Genomic DNA, 18,819 nt, shown 5'->3' with positions numbered 1-18,819 from the left:
TTAAAGTGTGTCTAGCTAGCATTTGTATCGCACGGGATGTGCGATGGTTGGCATTAACCATGTGTGAATGGTGTGCATTAGTTATCTTGTTGTCACTTTCTCAATGCCCAGTAGGAACTCAAAGAGAAGGGCACTACTAAATATAACTTTTTTTTTCTTCCACTCTAGTAATTCCAGACTTATCCGTTTGCGGTTGCGCATTCCTGCTGGCTGGTCCGTTCCTGACTGGCCGACACTCTCGTAGTGCTTTTCCTTTCCCCCCTTTGGCCTATTTTGCTTATCAGGAGACTCATTCCATCCCCCCCTACGTCCGTCGGTCTCACCCAAACCACCTTACCATCATTGGTAGAACTATTTCTGTTCCATGACGATCGTTGCTTGAATCTGCTGCATCTCCTCGAACCCACCGCATTAACTCATTAAACACTCCGTCTCGGTTTTGCGCGCGTTCCCCTGGGATTGGCCCGCCCTCAGTCGCCCGGATGAGACATTGCCCCACGCCGCAACCTTGATCTTCCTCTTCTACTCCGCAGAGCTGTCACGGCCTGTGTGAACTTCGAGAAGCGCCATCCCATACGCATTGCGACCATCAGAAACAATGGGCGAGGTTTTCGCATCCTAAACGCCTCCTCAGACGCGCCCTGGGTGCCTCGGGCTGATTCTCTAACACTATGCCACCCTCCACGGTTTTCGCCTACTGGCGTCGCGAGCATCGCCGATCGAGCGCTTCCCCCGTCTCGCCCTCCTTACAGCCCACCTCCAAAGCACCGGTTACCAGCAACCCTCCTCAACTCCCGGGGTTGTCTAACACAAGGCCAAATCCCACTGCGCTTGGGACATCTTCTGTGGAGAGCTCGAGTCCGCAGGTCCCGAACAACCCCCATGAAGACTACTATGATGCAACGAAAAAAACTATCGCCGTATCCGTCGCCCCGGCCAATGCGCCAGGCTCCTCTTCAGCAAATCTCGCAATTCCCTCCTCTTCCTCAGACACCCACGCCCGACCTATTTCAAGCTCCGACGAGCAAGATGTTACGATCACCCCGTCGCAGTCGAACTACTCCCAATCGTCCATTGCCCCGCCGCGTTCAGATCAGGGCGACGGCGATTCTCCCAAACCAAGCTCCCCGTTTCGACTGTCCTTGGGCAAAAACCTCCTGAACTCCCATAACCTGACTTCCGATCACCATAACAAACGCTCATCGACGCCGGGTTTGTCATCTTCCGGTCATTTCCGATTCAGAACCTCTCCTGATATCCCCCCGGGCGACCGGATGGCTTCGTCACACAAGGACAAGGACAAGGACAAGGAATACAAGTATGAAGGTGCGGGCAATCGCCGCTCCGCAGACCGGGACGGTCCGTCGGAACAGGTCCATCATAAATCGGGGAGGACTCGGCTTCATTTGCTGAACCCTATGTCTCTGTTGGCCAGAAGGCGTTCTTCCAACCTGGCCAATCTGCGGACAGAAGACACTAGAGTCGGGGCTCGCAATATAGTCCCGGCTATACCGGACGACTATGATCCTAGAATTCGCGGCAACATTGTTCACGACTTCTCTGCGCCTCGTCCGCGTCGGAACCTGTCAACGGCACCTGTTCTTATGCATGACGTGAACAACCAGTCGAGCCCGGCAGATGTAACCTACAATGGAAATGGGAACTCGGCGCACGGCGCTGACCAGAGTGCCCAGGCAGGCGAGCAACGGAAGAGACACACGCAGTACTCTCCTGTTTTCAAAGAACACTTTGAGGATGATCAGAAGGTGCTGCAAGTCGAGAGCAAGGCGTATCTGCAGTCATCGTTACTGACAGCGCAATCCAATGTTGAAAATGATCCGCACACACTTCCCGTATTTGCACGAAAATTGCCGTCAAAGATACCGGAGCAGGATGTGTCGCCTGAGGTGCCAAGCGACCAGACGACACTGAAACAAGACAGCCAACAGAGTCCACCCAGTAATGTCGGAGCAACAACACAAGAAGACACCGACACGATCGAGGTCATACCACATCAGCCATCTGGTTTACCTAAACATCTCAAGAGTAATGCCTCCCGGTTCAGCTTCGATATGAATGGCGTCGAATCCTCCACACAGGAGAAACTCTTAGAAGAGAAGCATAAGGAGAAGGAGGCTGCAAGACGGGCCAAGGCACGCATGGAAGGCACAAGTTTCAGCGACGGTGAGGACGATTTCGATGAAGATCTGCTCGATGATATGGACGATCTGGAAGAGAAGATACCCGGTGTTAATGTCGACGCTGACGAGGACGATGATTTCTCTGGCTTTTCCGGCCCCGGTAATGCCCTCAACAAGCCCTGGCTTGCACCTGAACTCTCACCCATCATTGCTAGTCCGCTTCCAACTGGAAGCACATTTCCCCAGGATATACAAGAACCAGCCCAGGGACCGTTGGCAGACATCTCTGCTCCTTTGCCTGTTTCTGATTCCGTTGTCTCTGGTGATGTCACGACCAATACGCAGGCATTATCAGTGGCAACAGATGCTTCCAATAATGCAGCTCAGGTTGCCATGAGTTCACACCCTCCAGCTCCGCTGCCAATAGAAGATGACGACGATCTCTATTTTGACGACGGCGAGTTTGGTGATCTGTCCACAGAAGACATGGGCGAGAAATTTGACGAGTCCATTTTCGACGATGAGACGAGTCACCTGTATGAGCGGAAGCCAGTGGTGCAACAACCTGTTCCTGCACCTGCGCCGCCGCCCGACAACGGGGCCGGGGGCGCTAATGCACTGGATGGTTCTGCTGAACACGATGATTTTACGCCAGAGCCAGACTACGATGGCGGACTTAGGCATGTTCCTAGCATGGCAAGCGATTATCGAAAGGGGTCAATTAGAGTCTACGGGCAAACGCGTGAGAGCTTGGCTAATCTGGGGTCTGCAAAGGCTCATGGTGGGGTGCTTTCCGAGCACAACCTCGAAGCTTTCCACAATGCATTGGCCAAAGCCGCCAGTGAAGCGGCTGCAAGTGACAGGTTCGGGCGCGAGACCAGCGTCAGCGAGCGGTCGTTGGGCCAAGAGAGCACCGCCCAGACCATGGATACGCCTTCAGGCCTCATTTCCGATGATAGTCGCTTGAGCCAGACCGTGGATATGGCTGCATTCGAAGAAGTTTTCGAAGATTTCAGCTACGATGACAACGATGATGCACTGTTTGACGACCCCATCATTGCAGCGGCGAACGCAGAAGCCCTGGAAAACGACGATGAGGGATTTTATGGTCAAGAATTTGGGTTCTACGCACAAGCACATGGGGGCTGCAACGGTGAGCTCACCAACGGGGGCTACTTTGGTCCACGAGGTGTCGAGGGCGTCAGTCGTAGCTTCAGTAGTCGGGGCAAATTTCGAGAGCCAAGTTTGACCCCTATCACGGAACGCAGTGAATGGAGCACGCGGAACTCAGTCATCTCGTTGACAGCTCACGGTGCCGCCCATTCCAACCCTATCGCCAGCCCAGGCTTGGCTCAGCTGGTCGACCTTGGCGCTATGGACGACGAGATGTCTCTGAGCGCTTTAATGAAGCTCCGACGGGGTGCTTGGGGCGGAAGCAACGGCAGTCTACGCAGCAGCAGTGGCAGTCCCCCACTCCTACACTCGACGTCGAACCGGGCGAGCTTCATCTCCGATGCCAGCCCCACGATATATACAGCACCTCCCGATGCGTTTTGCGGGAGTGCGACTGAGTCTCCCATCCGAGAGTCTGACAGGTTTAGGTGGTCGCTGAACAATACGGAGCAGCGTGTGGGACAGTCAGCAGGAGGCGAGAAAGAGTCTTAGAGCTGCATCATCTGAATCGACTGGTCCTTTATCGGTCATACGCCCCAGGGTTGGCAGGAAGTCAGCCAGACGGGCGCACGCGTGTGACCAGCCCGGCTGCAGATCCCGGCAACAGGCCAGTCGGGCCAGTCGGTAAAAGGATGAGAGTATATATATAACGCATATTGTTTTTTTTTTTTATTGTTTTACTTACCCACAGGAGTTCGGGAGAACTGACATATATTATGATTGTAATGCCTGATATATAATGCTTGATTGTGCAGATCAGAGCGATGATCTGTGGCCTTTTATGATATCTGATGACCCCAAGGCGGATGGGAGGGATGGGAAGGCTAGACGGTGATGATGATGTATGTTTGCATAGTATAGTGCTACTACTACTAGTACAGCTTGGGAAGTAGTAATCTATTTGATGCTGGTTGGCCATTTTGTGAGATGCTGCGGGGAGTCGTGGTCCGCTTCCATTTGTACGACAGCCGGAGCATAACCAGAACGGTACCCAGGCCCCGGGAGCATTCAGGGGAATGACAGCCCCTTCATACTCCAGACTTTTTACAGAAATAACTCAATAATTACTCCGGATTGAATCCAGCTTTCATCCCTGAGAAATCAACCCGAGGATGATTGGTCCACGTGCCCACCCGCAAAGTCCCGGAGCGGGAAATGCTCATAACCGGGCTGTGGCGGTGCAGTAATTGGGAGTAATTGAAAGTAAACTTGCAGTGTTGTACCCGCAACCGGGAAGTTCGGCCCGCCCTGCGTTTTTCTCGGTTGCAGGGCACGGAATGACTAATGTGTGGCGACGCTCTACAGCGTAACTAACTAGTAGTTTTATGTTCGCTGTGTTAGTCTCAGCCACAGCCTGCGCTCGCTGGCCGTCATAGCCGTAGATCTCGGCAAACCTCAACTTGTTCCCGTTCCTCCCAAGGCCCATCTTGCTCTCCCATCTCCTCTCCATTCTTCCTCTTCATACTAACGAGGCTGTCCTCTATATTCCACCCTCTCCTCTCCCCCCCACTACTTTGATCAATAGAGAGTGCTTTTGCTCTCTGATGAGTCCCGTTTTGTTACAGGTGCTACGGCAATCCTAGTCGACACCTGTGTTTTTCTCGTTCCCCTACAAACCGTGCGTGTTCCTTTCATCCGCCTCGAGAAAAATCCCGCAGCTTAAGCAACCGATCCCCGTCAAACTAACTCGCGATTTTTACCTGCCATAGTTCTCGAGATAATTCGCCGTGTCATATATCTCGTTCGCCTAATCATCGTCGAGCTTATAGCATATTAAATTTCAGCTCGCATTACCCCATAGAAAATCTGTCGCGATGTTTCGTTCCACTGCCGTAAAGGCCACCAGCGGCCTGCGCAGTCCGGCCTGCTCTTCTTGCAAGAGATCCCTCTCTCTTGCTGCTACTGCCAGATCTGCTGCCAACCGCTCAAAACTTGGCCTGACCACCAGACGTCCTCTCGCTCTCGTCGACCGGTTGTCCAAGAGGCACTATGCTGCGCCCGCTGAGGGTGTGGTAAGCAATTCCCCTGCACATGTGTCGTCCACGCTTTTTGGCTTGGTTTCATCTCCGGTCTGAAAGCCAGTTCCGACTGACATTCGCTTTTTTGGCGATTCTGTAGGATGCCAATGACTCTTTCCTCTCCGGAAACACCGCCAACTACATCGATGAGATGTACGTCGCATGGAAGAGAGATCCCTCCAGCGTGCACATCTCATGGCAAACGTATTTCAAGAACATGGAGGAGGGCAACATGCCCGTCTCCCAGGCTTTCCAGCCTCCTCCGACTCTCGTCCCTACCCCTACCGGTGGTGTTCCTCAGGAGATGCCCGGCGCAGGCCTGTCTTTCGCGGCCGGTACCGACGTCACGAATCACCTGAAGGTTCAGCTTCTGGTCCGCGCCTACCAGGCTCGTGGTCACCACAAGGCCAAGATCGATCCTCTTGGTATCCGCGGTGAGGCCGAGGCCTTCGGTTACAACAAGCCCAAGGAGCTCGAGCTGGACCACTACGGATTCACTGAGCGCGATTTGGACCAGGAGTTCAACCTTGGACCCGGTATCCTGCCCCGCTTCGCCACCGAGGGACGCAAGAAGATGACCCTGCGCGAGATCATTTCCACCTGCGAGAAGATCTACTGCGGCTCCTACGGTGTGGAGTACATCCACATCCCCGACCGTAAGCCCTGCGACTGGATTCGCGATCGCTTCGAGGTTCCCGAGCCCTACAAGTACTCTGTCGATGACAAGCGCCGTATCCTCGACCGCCTGATCTGGTCCCACAGCTTCGAGTCCTTCCTTGCGACCAAGTTCCCTAACGACAAGCGTTTCGGTCTGGAGGGTTGTGAGACCCTTGTGCCCGGTATGAAGGCCCTCATCGACCGCAGTGTCGACTACGGTATCAAGGACATCGTCATCGGTATGCCTCACCGTGGTCGTCTGAACGTCCTCTCCAACGTCGTCCGTAAACCCAACGAGTCCATCTTCAGTGAGTTCGCTGGTTCCGCCGAGCCCTCCGACGAGGGATCCGGTGATGTCAAGTACCACTTGGGTATGAACTTCGAGCGCCCTACCCCCTCGGGTAAGCGTGTCCAGCTTTCCCTGGTCGCCAACCCCTCTCACTTGGAGGCTGAGGACCCGGTCGTTCTCGGAAAGACCCGCTCCATCCAGCACTACAACAAGGATGAGCAGAACTTCGACTCCGCCATGGGTGTGCTGTTGCACGGTGATGCCGCTTTTGCCGCCCAGGGTATCGTCTACGAGACCATGGGATTCCACTCTCTCCCCGCCTACTCCACCGGTGGTACCATCCACATCGTTGTGAACAACCAGATCGGTTTCACCACTGACCCCCGCTTTGCCCGCTCCACCCCTTACTGCTCGGACATTGCCAAGTCCATTGACGCTCCTGTCTTCCACGTGAACGCTGATGACGTTGAGGCGGTCAACTACGTCTGCCAGGTTGCTGCCGACTGGCGTGCCGAGTTCAAGCGTGACGTTGTCATCGACATCGTCTGCTACCGTAAGCAGGGTCACAACGAGACCGACCAGCCCTCTTTCACCCAGCCTCTGATGTACAAGCGCATTGCTCAGCAGAAGAGCCAGCTTGACAAGTACGTCAACAAGCTGATCGAGGAGGGTACCTTCACCAAGGAGGACATCGATGAGCACAAGAAGTGGGTCTGGGGCATGCTGAACGACAGCTTCGACCGCAGCAAGGACTACCAGCCCACCAGTAAGGAGTGGCTCACCTCCGCCTGGAATGGTTTCAAGACCCCCAAGGAGCTTGCCACTGAGGTTCTGCCTCACCTCCCCACTGGTGTTGAGGGTCCTCTGCTGAAGAACGTTGCTGAGAAGATCAGCGGTGGTGGTAGCCCCGAGGGCTTCACCCTTCACAAGAACCTCAAGCGTATCTTGGCTAACCGCAAGAAGGCTGTCGATGAGGGTCAGGGCATTGACTGGGCTACTGCTGAGGCTCTTGCTTTCGGCTCTCTTGTGTCCGAGGGTTACCACGTCCGTGTCTCCGGTCAGGATGTCGAGCGTGGTACTTTCTCCCAGCGTCACGCTGTCCTGCACGACCAGGAGACTGAGGGCACCTACACTCCTCTCCAGAACATCTCTGAGAACCAGGGAAGCTTCGTTATCTCCAACTCCTCCCTCAGTGAATTCGGAGCGTAAGTTTCAGCTTCTGCCTTTCTTATGTGGATTAAAGCTAACTCTATTCAGTCTTGGTTTCGAATACGGTTACTCCCTGACCTCCCCCAACGCCCTCGTCATGTGGGAGGCTCAGTTCGGTGACTTTGCCAACAACGCTCAGTGTATCATTGATCAGTTCATCGCTGCTGGAGAGTCCAAGTGGCTGCAGCGCTCTGGTCTGGTTGTTTCCCTGCCCCACGGTTACGATGGTCAGGGTCCTGAGCACTCCTCCGGTAGAATGGAGCGTTGGTTGCAGCTTTGCAATGAGGAGCCCCGTGTCTTCCCCGAGGGTGACAAGCTCGACCGCCAGCACCAGGACTGCAACATGCAGATCGTCTGCATGACCAGCCCTGCCAACCTGTTCCACGTTCTGCGTCGCCAGATCCACCGCCAGTTCCGCAAGCGTATGTAACCTACAAAATCTCCCGTACAAGTCTAGTGCTAACTATCGTTCCAGCCCTCGTGATCTTCTTCTCCAAGTCTCTGCTCCGTCACCCTCTTGCTCGCTCTGACATTGAGGGCTTCACTGGTGACTCTCACTTCCAGTGGATCATCCCCGACCCCGCCCACGGCAAGGAGATCGACGAGCCTGAGAAGATTGAGCGTGTCGTCCTGTGCTCTGGCCAGGTCTACGCTGCTCTTACCAAGCACCGTGAAGCCCACGGCATCCGCAACACCGCCATCACCCGTGTTGAGCAGCTGCACCCCTTCCCTTGGGCTCAGCTGAAGGAGAACCTGGACAGCTACCCGAACGCCCGCAACATCGTCTGGGCCCAGGAGGAGCCTCTGAACGCCGGTGCCTGGAGCTACACCCAGCCCCGTATCGAGACTCTGCTGAACGAGACCGAGCACCACAACCGCCGTCACGTTCTGTACGCCGGTCGCGCTCCCAGCGCTTCCGTCGCCACTGGTCTCAAGTCTGTCCATCTCAAGGAGGAGCAGGAGTTCCTCAACGATGCTTTCACTGTTCACCAGGAGCGCCTCAAGGGCGAGTAAATGATGTCGTTGTAAGAGTGTGTGTTTGGGTTGGGGAGTCAGCGTTGGCTCGTTCTGGTCTTCTTTGTATGATTTTCCTTTGTTCAGCAGCATAGTGTACGATGATTATACTACAGTTCATGCTTAAGTGTTTCCGGGCTTTGGGTCTCGTTTCTTTGCCACATTGTTTCGTGATCTAGCCTGCCGATACCTAGCATGTGCTTCGTGCACGCGTGTAAATTAAGAACGTTGATATAATTTCAGTTTCTTTGGTTGGCAATTGCACCGTAAGCTAGACTGTATACAAAGGCTTGTATGCTTTTCACCTAAGCTCATTGACATCTAGTTCTTATAGCCAGAAAGAGGGGCAAAATCAACAATCACGGGGCAATGGCGCATCTGGGAGCGCGTCAGACTGAAGATCTGGAGGTGGCCGGTTCAAGCCCGGCTTGCCCCATCCTTTTTTCTCAATTCATTTTTGTTGTGGGTTGTGGATCTCCCGATATACACCAGTTGATAGCTCGAGTTGAAAGTTGAGATTCGTTTAATTGATATGTGACGTCACCGAAAGCTTATCAGCATGTCTTTGTCAGCCGAGATTCAGTGCCTGGCTCTGCAGGCACCAATCACCTGATGAATGATGGGCTCTGCCGGGTCTTTCTCCGCACTGCAAGTCTCCCATCGCTCCAACTCTCGTTTCCCACCCCCGATTTTTCCCTGTTTTGTCTGTCTGTCCATGTTCTTCCATCTGTTGAGCCATCGATCTCCCAGTATCTCTGAGTGCTTCTTGTTCCCTGATTGAGTCGGACTTGCTGTCCGACTTGTGTGCCTTTTCCTTCCTAACCCATCATGTCTGCCGTTGCCGTCAACTCTCAGGGTCAGAGCGCTCGTCAGTCAACGCGCCAGACCAGAACGAACCCATCTCGCACATCCAAGACATTGGGCCGCTCGTCCTTCGCTTATGGTCATGGCTCCATGGCAGATACCCAGTCTGCGACCCCTGTCGCCCATGGCTTCTATCCTGCTCTCACCCATTTCACGGACGCCATTACAGCCCTGCCCAGGGAATTTCGTCGTCATAATTCGTTGCTCAAGGAGGTCGATGCGAAGGCTTGGGCCCTCGAGGATAATTTGCTCCAATTGCTGAGGTCCGCTTCGGAGTCGCAGCCTGTGCCGTACCCCTCTACTCCGGTAGGTAGTTTTGCTGGGCGCCCTGTTCGGGGAGATCTCTTATCCATGGTGTGGGTTATATAATGGTCTGCGGGGATAAGCTATTTACGATGGATTTGGGCGGATATGAGCATGTGCTGACGAGTTATCGTGACTAGATCCCCGAATCTCAGGAAAGCAAAGACCGCCGGATCCTGTTCCATCGTGTGCGCCATACGCTTACGGATCTGATGATGACCGCGGATGAGAAAAACCACGTTATTTCGAATGCGAACGACGAACTGGACCGACAGCTCACACGTCTTGATTCTATCTTCCCGTTCATCGCGGGGGAGATCAGCGATGAAGCTCGTCTGGGAAGTCTGACGCACTGGGCTTACACGAATAGAAATGCCCCTAAGACAACTACTAATGAGCGTCCTCGTCGGGAGGCTGCGTCGACTAAGGAATTGGCGCATGCGATCCATGAGGCGGAGGCTGCTTCGCGGAGCGAGGCTAGGCGCGAAGCTGTCATTGCGCGCAGGCAGCGTCGCACGCATGCGGATTCGGATTTGGACGATGTACGTGCTGGCGGGGCTCGCAAGGGACAATCTAGTAAATCTCGCGGGGGTGCGGGTGCTGGTGATCAGGCCGGACATGGTCAGGGAAATACTGGGTCGGGCCAGGCCAAACGGCGCAAGGTTGAGCGGCCCGCGCCTGTGGAGGCTGGTGCTGCGATGGAACGCACTGCTAGCAGCGCTAGTACTTCGAGGCAGGCTGCTTCGAAGGATCCCGCTGAAGCTACGAAGAAGAGGCGGGCACCCAATACGAATGCGGCGGCTCGGAAGAGGTATGTTGGTTTTGGTTGCTTTGGGTATCCATGGACTAACATGAGTGACAGAAACAACACCAATGCATCTGCAGTCGATTCCCCGGTTCTGGCTCCATCCCCTGTTGTCGCTGCTGCGGCTATCCCACGAAGCGCTGTCAGTCCTGGACCTGGTGCAGTGCGGCCGCAGACTTCTCGCGCGCAGCAGAATTCCGGACAAGCAAACACTGGTCGTCAGAGACCGTCATCTTCTGCATCTAATCGCGTTACTAGCAACGGTACGTTTCAGCCATATTCAATCTCAGTCTGATCGCGAATCTAACGACGTAACTACTCTAGGCAAAGCTGCAGAAAATAAAACCACAATCAAAGAGACGACATCCAAAACCGAAGCCACTCCTACTTCTAATCCAGATACCCAACGAGAAACCGAAGAGCCCACCACAGACGCATCTAAGCTCCCACCTCCTATCAGCACTAAACGCGAAGACACCGATGGAAAGCCCGCGCCGTCCATCGAACCGGGCGAAGTCCCCGCACCGCCAGTCTCGAATCCACCTCCCAAGGGCCGATCATCTAAGACATCCACCCCGGTGCTACCCACCTTCTCCGAACCCACTCAGCGCGTACGACCTACCCGAAGCACGGATCCCGCACCAGCCAAACGGTCCCACAAGAAGAACAGCAGCGTACCAGTGGTGCAAGCGCGGGCTGTATCAGAAGAGGAAGAGTCTCTCCATGAGGGCGATGATGAAGACGAAGACGGCGAACCCAGATACTGCTACTGCAATGAGATCAGTTTCGGCGAGATGGTAGCATGTGATAATGACGCCTGCCCTCGCGAGTGGTTCCACTTGTCGTGTGTTGGGTTGACGAAGCCGCCTGGGAAGAATGGTGAGTCTATCCCTTTTCATTTCTATGGATGCGGGGGGGTGGAGATTGCTAACTTGAAATTAGTTAAATGGTACTGTAATGAGTGTAAGGAGAGTATGCGACGGAGTCGAAGTGGGCGTTGAACAAGCAGAGCAGGAGGAAGCAAAACAAAATAGGATACTGGAGTTATGGGTTGGGAATGGTTTTTCGCTCTCATGAATGTACATACGTAGTAGACAATAAACTGATTGTCTGACTTTTGTCAAGTATGGTTTATAAGTAATGGCGAGTAAAGATACTTCTATCTATATAAATACCAGTAAAGGGCATGGAGGCTTCTCGGCCAGTAACAGAGTTGGGTCATGAATAATATACATACTATACTAGTATGCGCCGCACCAGCTGAGTTTAAATCTGGAGACAACATCATCATCCTCTACCCCGCCAGCCTATACCAGCTCATTAACATCCGGCGCCAGTTCGACTTCATCATTATCCATCCTCTTATTCTCAGTCCTAGATTGATAACATCCCCCGTCAATTGACAAAATGTCCGACTCTAAAATCGAGCTCCCAAGCATTGCCGAGATCGAAGCATCAACCGATATTCTCAGCGACCCCTGCAGATCCGTCAAAGTGGTCCGAGTAAAAGAGCGCTTCGCAGTCAAATTCGGCTTCTCCATCGCACCTCTAGAAGCAGAGAACATGAGATTCGTTGCTACTAACAGCAAAGTCCGCGTGCCAAAAGTCTACAATGACTTTATCGATCCAAAGACCCAAAAACGGTACATCATCATGGAATATATCCCCGGGACCGATTTGCAGAAGTTAGCGCCATCTCTTTCTGAAGACGGGAAGAAGAAAGTCAGCAGGCGTATCAAGGAAGCACTTGATGAACTGCGACGTATTCCTTCCCAGGGATATCTTGGGAACTTGAACCGCACACCTTACTACGAGGGCATTCTCTCTACTCCCCTTGATCGTGACCCGAGCATATCTGGTCCTTTTGACAATGAGGAACAGTTCAACCAGGGTATATTGAAATGTCTAGGACGGAGGGAGTCGCAGCATTACGTCCGCTTGCTTCATCAAGCGATTAAACGTACACTCAAAGGACACAGGATTGTCTTCACCCATGCGGATCTCCAGCCGAAGAATGTCATGGTTGAGGAACAGAAGGGGGTGTGTGAGGATGGAAGTCACGATTATCGGATAACGATTATTGATTGGGACTTGGCTGGCTGGTACCCTGAGTACTGGGACTATTGTAATTCGACGGTCTATTGCCAGGCAAAACCGGAGTGGCTTGAATTGGTCCCAGATGTCTTTGATGAGTATCCGGTGGAGTATCTTATGATGCGGATATTCTATATGTCGATGTTTTACTGAAGAGCTCTGCAACGGAATTCAGCGAAGAATGTGATAGTCAGATTGTTTCCTACATTCTTAGTTGATACTCGTATACATCAAAGCAATATAACAAAAGCCAAACCCAAGTGTGAAGACAAAACGGACTCGAGAATGATATGATGACAGCACGAGAGGTCAGGCCTGATTCATTGATGTATACTTCCATATCAGGTTTTCATGACACTTCCCAACTTTCTCAAAGCCTAATGATACCCTTCTTTAGAGCCAATTTCTGGACATCCCGGAGCCAGTCTCCACAGCGATAATTATTCCAGCAATGAGATCAAAAGTAACTGAGACAACAACCTAGAGCCGAATGTAGCCATAGTGATAGTACCGCGTAAGGTGATAAAATCAACAACTGGAAGTAGATAGTCTCACATTAGCTCCCACCGAGTCTTTCATACTACGTAGTAGATAAGTGGTAGTGACCTCGTAACTACTACCAGTATACCAGTCTATTAGTACAACTCCGCCCATGGACTCGCCTGGGATTAGATAGATACACAAACATCATCCAGAGCGAAGAGATTATACTAGTACACAACGAGAGATCAAATGCAGTAATAACCAATCGGACAGGAGACCAGCACTTTATGCCCCGAGTGTGGACCCATACTGCCTATCTTGACCGCTCCCTTGACCGCCAAAAGCGGCAGAACCTAGCGAACCTCGCAGAGAAAAGTGCGGATATAGACGGATATAGACGGATATATTTTTATACAGCCCCGAAAAAGTCAGTCAGCATTCTGTATACTTCTTGACCGCCTTGTTTGAAGCGGCAGAATCTGGGGCCTGTCACTATAGTGCACTGTAGAATGGAGCTTGGAGCTTGTTCTTATGCTAATTGCTGATGGAGATCGATATAAGATGTCTTGAGTGTATTAATCACTTCAGGGTGCCTTTGATGCAACAATTGCAACTTTTTCGCCTTATTTCTGACTACTATTATGTGCGTTACGAGAGGATTCAAGTTGTTGTCGACGCTCTTCGGTCTTGCGATATTACACAGTTTTGGCAGTATCAAAAAAGTCTACAAATCATTCCTAAAGAGTCTAACATAATCTAGTCCATATACTTCCTGTTATTCTCGCAAAGCGCTACGAAATGGAATCACTACCCAACACCATCTCACATCATATACTACCACCGCTTGGGGCAGGCAAATTCCCGACAGATCATGCACTTCCCTTCCAATGAAGTTGCACCCCAGTCAGGTTGGTCAAATCCAAGTCATCAGGATTCAGCAATCGGATCGTCCATTGAGTAAACGGAGTCGGCTCGGCATGTTCTTTAGTTGGGTAGGTCGCGTGCACCAGCGTATCACCTATAGCACCCGATTCGTCGATCTTGCTCCGTGCTGGAGCGACCGGATCTAGGATAGGATCTAGGTCTAATCGAATGTAGAAGAAGAAGACGGCGCACCAGCTCAAGACGGCAACGCATAGGCCCCAACTTCCCACAGCGCCGGAAAAGCGCCGGGACGTCGCTTTGTCAACGGAGGGTAGTTGCAGCGGGCAGGGCGCTCCTTCCCGTTACAAACGCTCGTTACTTGCATTCCATCTTCTACGTAAAAACTCCTAGATAGGTACAATTTGATCATCATCTGCCTTGCTTACGTCTTCTTCTTCTTCTACATTCGATGAGACCTAGATCCTATCCTAGATCCGTTCGCTCCAGCACGGAGCAACATGGTAGCATCTCAGCCGAACGCTTGAGCAATCCGACCGGAACTATACTGCCCACCAAGAGCAGATGCAAAACAGAGAACGAATATTGCAAGAACAACTGAACCAAGAGAGAGCGACACGGCAGCAAACCGCGATACCTCAATTAGCGCAAGACTTCGAACACGGTGGACCTTATCACGGACGACGAGCGGATTCGAGCTTCTTCCGAGACATTAGTGAAGAACAGTCGGCGCCGAGAGACGGTTACTACACTGAAGGTAGCCGACGAAGGGATGAGCAAACTCAAGACGTCTTTCGCATGTCAGGTGCACGTCCCGTACAAATGGGTCCTCCATATCCCGACTGCAATCGGCAGGGCGGGTATGGCGTTGGAAAGGGTTACAACTGATCATACATTGATCCTGACCGCTATTCCAATGATCGCTACCCCGGCGATCGCTACTCCGCTGAGAAACGTCCTCGTCGGCTTAAGCCTGATGATGTAATGACGTTCGATCCCAAGACAACTGACGTCAAGTTCTTCATCCGACGTATTCGAATTATCGTGGCCCAGGAAGGACAACGTCCTGTGTTGAACGTACTTCCGTTCTGTTTGAAGGAGCGCCCTGCCCGCTGCAAATCTCATAGGCAAGTCGCACCTGTCTTGGGAGACTGGTGGAATGGAATATCTTGCCATCCTGAATATCGGCATATACTCCCGAAGTTAAAATACCGATGTTCACCCGTGCGACTCCATCACTGATGGCTTCGGCTCGGGGGACAACGCCCTGCAGGAGCGTTTTAAGGCGTTCCTGGTGGAAGTGCGATCCATTATTGAATAAGCTGGCGAGGCTGTTCTCTTTACTGGTATCGGTTGTTAGCGCTGGTGTGGATCTGGGCCCATGGACCACTTATTTTGATGCATTGATTGGGGGCTGTCCTGTTGCTACCTCACTGGGTGGTTATTTATATTGGGGCGCTGAGTAGTACTAGTCAGTTCTGAACTAGAACGATCATGATATTAGGAAATATACGTTGTAAATCCATGGCTTATATTAGTATGTGGCTTGGACATGCTGCCTCTTCTCCTCGGTATGTGTATCTACCCGGTCTTGTAGAGGATCGATGTCTCGACAAGTTGCAGACTAGTAATACTAGTTATAACCTCAGTCACCGCTTAGATATATTCGTGGTTATCTTCAATGACAGCCTACGCCTGGGCTTGGATCAACGCCCTAGCATCGGTAGGACATAGTTACGATTACGGATATATATTGGTACTTAGGAGCTTTATTACTTGAAAAAAAAAATAGAAAAGAAAAGAAGCCGAATCAAAATAATTTTTACATTAGTACCTATTACTCATGTAGTCATTTATAGTTGAGTTGAGTGGTGCGTGCGTAGTATCTTTTCTATCCGCACCCATATTGCAAGCCCTCATCTACCAAATCCCAGAAGCATTCTTCAACAAGTCGTCTCGATGGTGTAGTTGGTTATCACGTGGGTCTCATACTACAGTATGACGTGGAAGCTTCAACTTCCATGCGATCCCAAGGCCGGGAGTTCGAACCTCCCTCGGGACAGATCTTTTTTCTATATATATATATATATTTTTTTTTTGGCAATTCCACGGACCGGTCTCTTAGAGCCGGATCATCCTTTTCTCTTTTCTCCTTCTTAACTTATTCGCAGAACTGAACATGGATGGTACTTACTAGCTTCGGCTGTCCGGGAGTCACACTATACTCGTCGGTGTCGGAATTAGTAGTATGGTCAGGATTTCGCATAGAAATTGTGCTCCATGATCTTATAATTTTCCTAGATATTTATAAACAATGCCGCGATCCTAACCTTAGCACCGAAAAGACAGAAGCACTGTATTTAACTGAACCAAAGATGTGCTAACTCGCCCTATGTGTAAGAAATTGAGGTCATACTCAGTTAGATGGCACGAGCTGCGATTCGACTTTATCCTCGCTCAACAACCCCCTCACCGCTGTCTTGATAGCGGACATACTACTATCGCTGAAACCCCGGGCGGATGATATGGATGATGTGTATGAAGAAACATCCCTTTGATCACATGAGAGAAGTCTTATTAAAAGCTTGGGCGTAAATGTGCTCCTTTTATCTATTCCATAACATGGCTAAAATATCCCCAAGTCGATCTCCAAGAAGATGCCAGCAGGTATGAGATGCCTCTTTCTGTCCTCTTTCGCTGCGGTATCAAGATTGAAGTGTTGAAAAACAAATACTACTAACCACCATATCCTTGTCGTATGGCTACTACCATTTCTAGTATATTAAAGGGAGACTAAAATTTAACTGCATCAGCTGAGTGCTAAGGGAGGTTCATAGCGAAAAGTCATTGGTTGCTATTGTCAATCAAAAAGCACTCCGTTCAGCCGTACCATGCAAGGCTACCAGATGGACAGGCATCACCCCTTTGGATCCCCAAGGCAAACATATGTACCAGTTCTCCGAGAAGCTCATAGTAGTTCTGGCTGTGACTCGATGCAGCAAGCCAGCGCGGTAAAGGTGCACTTCCCTCCGATCTGCATGTCTCCGGCCTTATTAAGGAGGAGAAGCGTGCCTCCCCCCTCTCTCCCATACAGACCTTCCTATCTCGCGTCTGCCAGCATAGCATCTCTTGCCCAACACCAGTGACAATGTCCATCTTTCTCATCACAACTCTCCTATCTACCACCGTCCAAGCACTCACCACATTCGATACAAATTGCACCATTCCATCCGACCAAGTCAACTATGTCTCCTCGCCCAACACGCGCGGCACCCTCACTATTCTCTGGGCTTGCCTCTTCACCATCCTGTCCTGCACCTGGACCGTGCAAAATCTCGACGTTCCATGGTAGCGTGAACACTATGAGCCAGGGCCTAAAGGGGCCAGAAAATATACAATTCAGAAGTATACAACTCAAGCCGTGTGGTTTGTGGTGACGGTTCTGGCGCCGGAAGTGCTTCTTGGAAAGTATTGGCTTGATAACAAGAAAGCGGACGAAGAACTCAGCGATCTTCAAAAGTATGCTCAGGAGGATGGAGTGGAATGGACGAAGACCCATAGTCTATTTGCCAATATGGGCGGGTTTGCAATAAGGATCAACTTGGCACAACGAAGACCCGAGGCGCTTGTTTCACCTGAACCCGAGAACAAAGCTGAAAATGGAACTAATTGTGAGGAGGAACACCCAAATAGCAGACCTGCTTCTGGAAGTGAAGAGAGAAGATCGCCAGCAAACCATGCTACCGATGAAGAATCAGGAGTTAGCAGCTTACGACAAGAGAAGTATACTTATTTTCTCTCTGCTCCAAAAATATTGAGTCTTCGAGCTGGAGGGGGACTTTCTCGAATGCCAGATATAACCAAGGAGAAGCTACCTGACAGATCAAAAGCAGATGGACTAATGCGACTCATCACAGTAGTTCAGATAATGTGGATGTGTATTCAGGTCATCACTCGCGCTGTGCGTGGCCTGACGGTGTCCCAGCTGGAGATTTCTGTTACTGCATTCGCATCTTGCGCCGTGGTAATGTACTGGCTCAGCTGGGACAAACCGAAGGGTGTCATGGTCCCCATTACTATTGTACAATATGGGGATGAAGGCAGAGCTCTTGTAAATATGTTGGGTCAAAAATATCCACCCCCCCATAGTCGTTGATCATGGACAAGGCTGGTGGTTCTGGATGCATGAATTACTTGGCAAGTCGCTACGCACGATATTTGGGGAGCACGTCCATATAGGGTTTGGGATCGCTCTCGGTGGCCTTTTATTCGGCGGAATCCACCTCATTGCCTGGAACTTCGCGTTTCCCACCGCGACTGAGGGACTACTATGGAGGGTAGCTGCTCTCTATTGCGCTTGCTTTCCAATTGGCTATGCTCTCATAAGCTCAATCCTGTCCATTGTACGGGACAATCGGTGGCTATTGAGCAGGTTGGCACATGGTCAGTGTTCATTATTTAAATTCTTGAAGAGGCTTGACTTGGAAATAATAGTCTTTCATGATGGCACACCAACAGGTAAAATTCTCTACTTTTTCGTATTAGTCCCCGGGATCAGTCTCTACATACTGGCTAGGGTATACCTTCTGGTCGAAATGTTTAGGACGCTGGCTTATCTACCACCAGACGCTTATATTGGGACTTGGACGGTGAATATACCATTTTTTGGCTGAGGGGGTTACAGAACATAAACCTCAGAGATCGCAAGTATTTACAAAGCAAACTCAATACGAATCTAGAGCAAAGTAGTATTCAGATATCACAAATAGATGTACTAGTATATACTGTACGTAGCCTGAGGAGGCCTTTTCACAGAGTATGACCCAATGAGAGGTCTGCCGCAGAGCGACAATGATACGAGCATGATCGGAACATCTGAGAAATCAC

The 18,819-nt window shown here is 51.3% G+C and overlaps 4 protein-coding genes and 2 non-coding genes across 6 annotated transcripts; all 6 read left to right on the top strand.

The window, feature by feature from the left end:
• The first annotated feature begins 562 nt into the window (after nt 1-562).
• BO79DRAFT_210267 (uncharacterized protein) lies at nt 563-4,250 on the top strand. Its single transcript, XM_025682767.1, has one exon. It carries the CDS (start codon nt 672-674, stop codon nt 3,804-3,806), a length of 3,135 nt encoding a protein of 1,044 aa, XP_025537252.1. The 5' UTR covers nt 563-671; the 3' UTR covers nt 3,807-4,250.
• A 552-nt stretch (nt 4,251-4,802) lies between these two features.
• On the top strand, nt 4,803-8,758 carry kgd1 (alpha-ketoglutarate dehydrogenase KGD1). The gene is made up of 5 exons (XM_025681388.1): nt 4,803-4,932; nt 5,024-5,326; nt 5,433-7,483; nt 7,536-7,909; nt 7,963-8,758. Exons 2-5 carry the CDS (start codon nt 5,129-5,131, stop codon nt 8,499-8,501), a joined length of 3,162 nt encoding a protein of 1,053 aa, XP_025537251.1. The 5' UTR covers nt 4,803-4,932; nt 5,024-5,128; the 3' UTR covers nt 8,502-8,758.
• Nucleotides 8,759-8,864: 106 nt separating this feature from the next.
• On the top strand, nt 8,865-8,937 carry BO79DRAFT_t177. Its single transcript has one exon. It is a non-coding gene; the product is annotated as a tRNA-Phe (tRNA).
• Nucleotides 8,938-9,172: 235 nt separating this feature from the next.
• Nucleotides 9,173-12,720, top strand: BO79DRAFT_239129 (putative PHD finger domain protein (Ing1); the record flags this gene model as incomplete). Its single annotated transcript, XM_025684882.1, has 7 exons — nt 9,173-9,671; nt 9,809-10,479; nt 10,531-10,736; nt 10,798-11,352; nt 11,416-11,434; nt 11,910-12,529; nt 12,653-12,720. Exons 1-7 carry the CDS (start codon nt 9,330-9,332, stop codon nt 12,718-12,720), a joined length of 2,481 nt encoding a protein of 826 aa, XP_025537250.1. The 5' UTR covers nt 9,173-9,329.
• A 3,165-nt stretch (nt 12,721-15,885) lies between these two features.
• BO79DRAFT_t178 lies at nt 15,886-15,994 on the top strand. The gene has a single exon. It is a non-coding gene; the product is annotated as a tRNA-Met (tRNA).
• A 1,086-nt stretch (nt 15,995-17,080) lies between these two features.
• BO79DRAFT_219755 (uncharacterized protein) lies at nt 17,081-18,171 on the top strand (the record flags this gene model as incomplete). The annotated part of the gene is made up of 3 exons (XM_025683464.1): nt 17,081-17,272; nt 17,336-18,043; nt 18,082-18,171. The coding sequence occupies 3 exons, from the start codon at nt 17,081-17,083 to the stop codon at nt 18,169-18,171; spliced, it is 990 nt and encodes a 329-aa protein (XP_025537249.1).
• Between the last annotated feature and the right edge of the window lie 648 nt (nt 18,172-18,819).

This window comes from Aspergillus costaricaensis (assembly GCF_003184835.1).
Source record: "Aspergillus costaricaensis CBS 115574 unplaced genomic scaffold BO79scaffold_25, whole genome shotgun sequence".
In the NCBI taxonomy this organism is placed as follows: Eukaryota; Fungi; Ascomycota; class Eurotiomycetes; order Eurotiales; family Aspergillaceae; genus Aspergillus; species Aspergillus costaricensis.
Note: the sequence above shows the minus strand (reverse complement) of the source record. Positions and strands in the feature narration are given on the sequence as shown.

Bases quoted from the DNA above. Each gene is read 5' to 3' on its own strand.
- BO79DRAFT_210267 (XM_025682767.1), top strand. From the start codon at position 672: ATGCCACCCTCCACGGTTTTCGCCTACTGGCGTCGCGAGCATCGCCGA.
- kgd1 (XM_025681388.1), top strand. From the start codon at position 5,129: ATGTTTCGTTCCACTGCCGTAAAGGCCACCAGCGGCCTGCGCAGTCCG. The intron at 7,484-7,535 runs GTAAGTTTCAGC...AACTCTATTCAG, and splicing joins TCCCTCAGTGAATTCGGAGC to TCTTGGTTTCGAATACGGTT. The intron at 7,910-7,962 runs GTATGTAACCTA...CTATCGTTCCAG, and splicing joins CCACCGCCAGTTCCGCAAGC to CCCTCGTGATCTTCTTCTCC.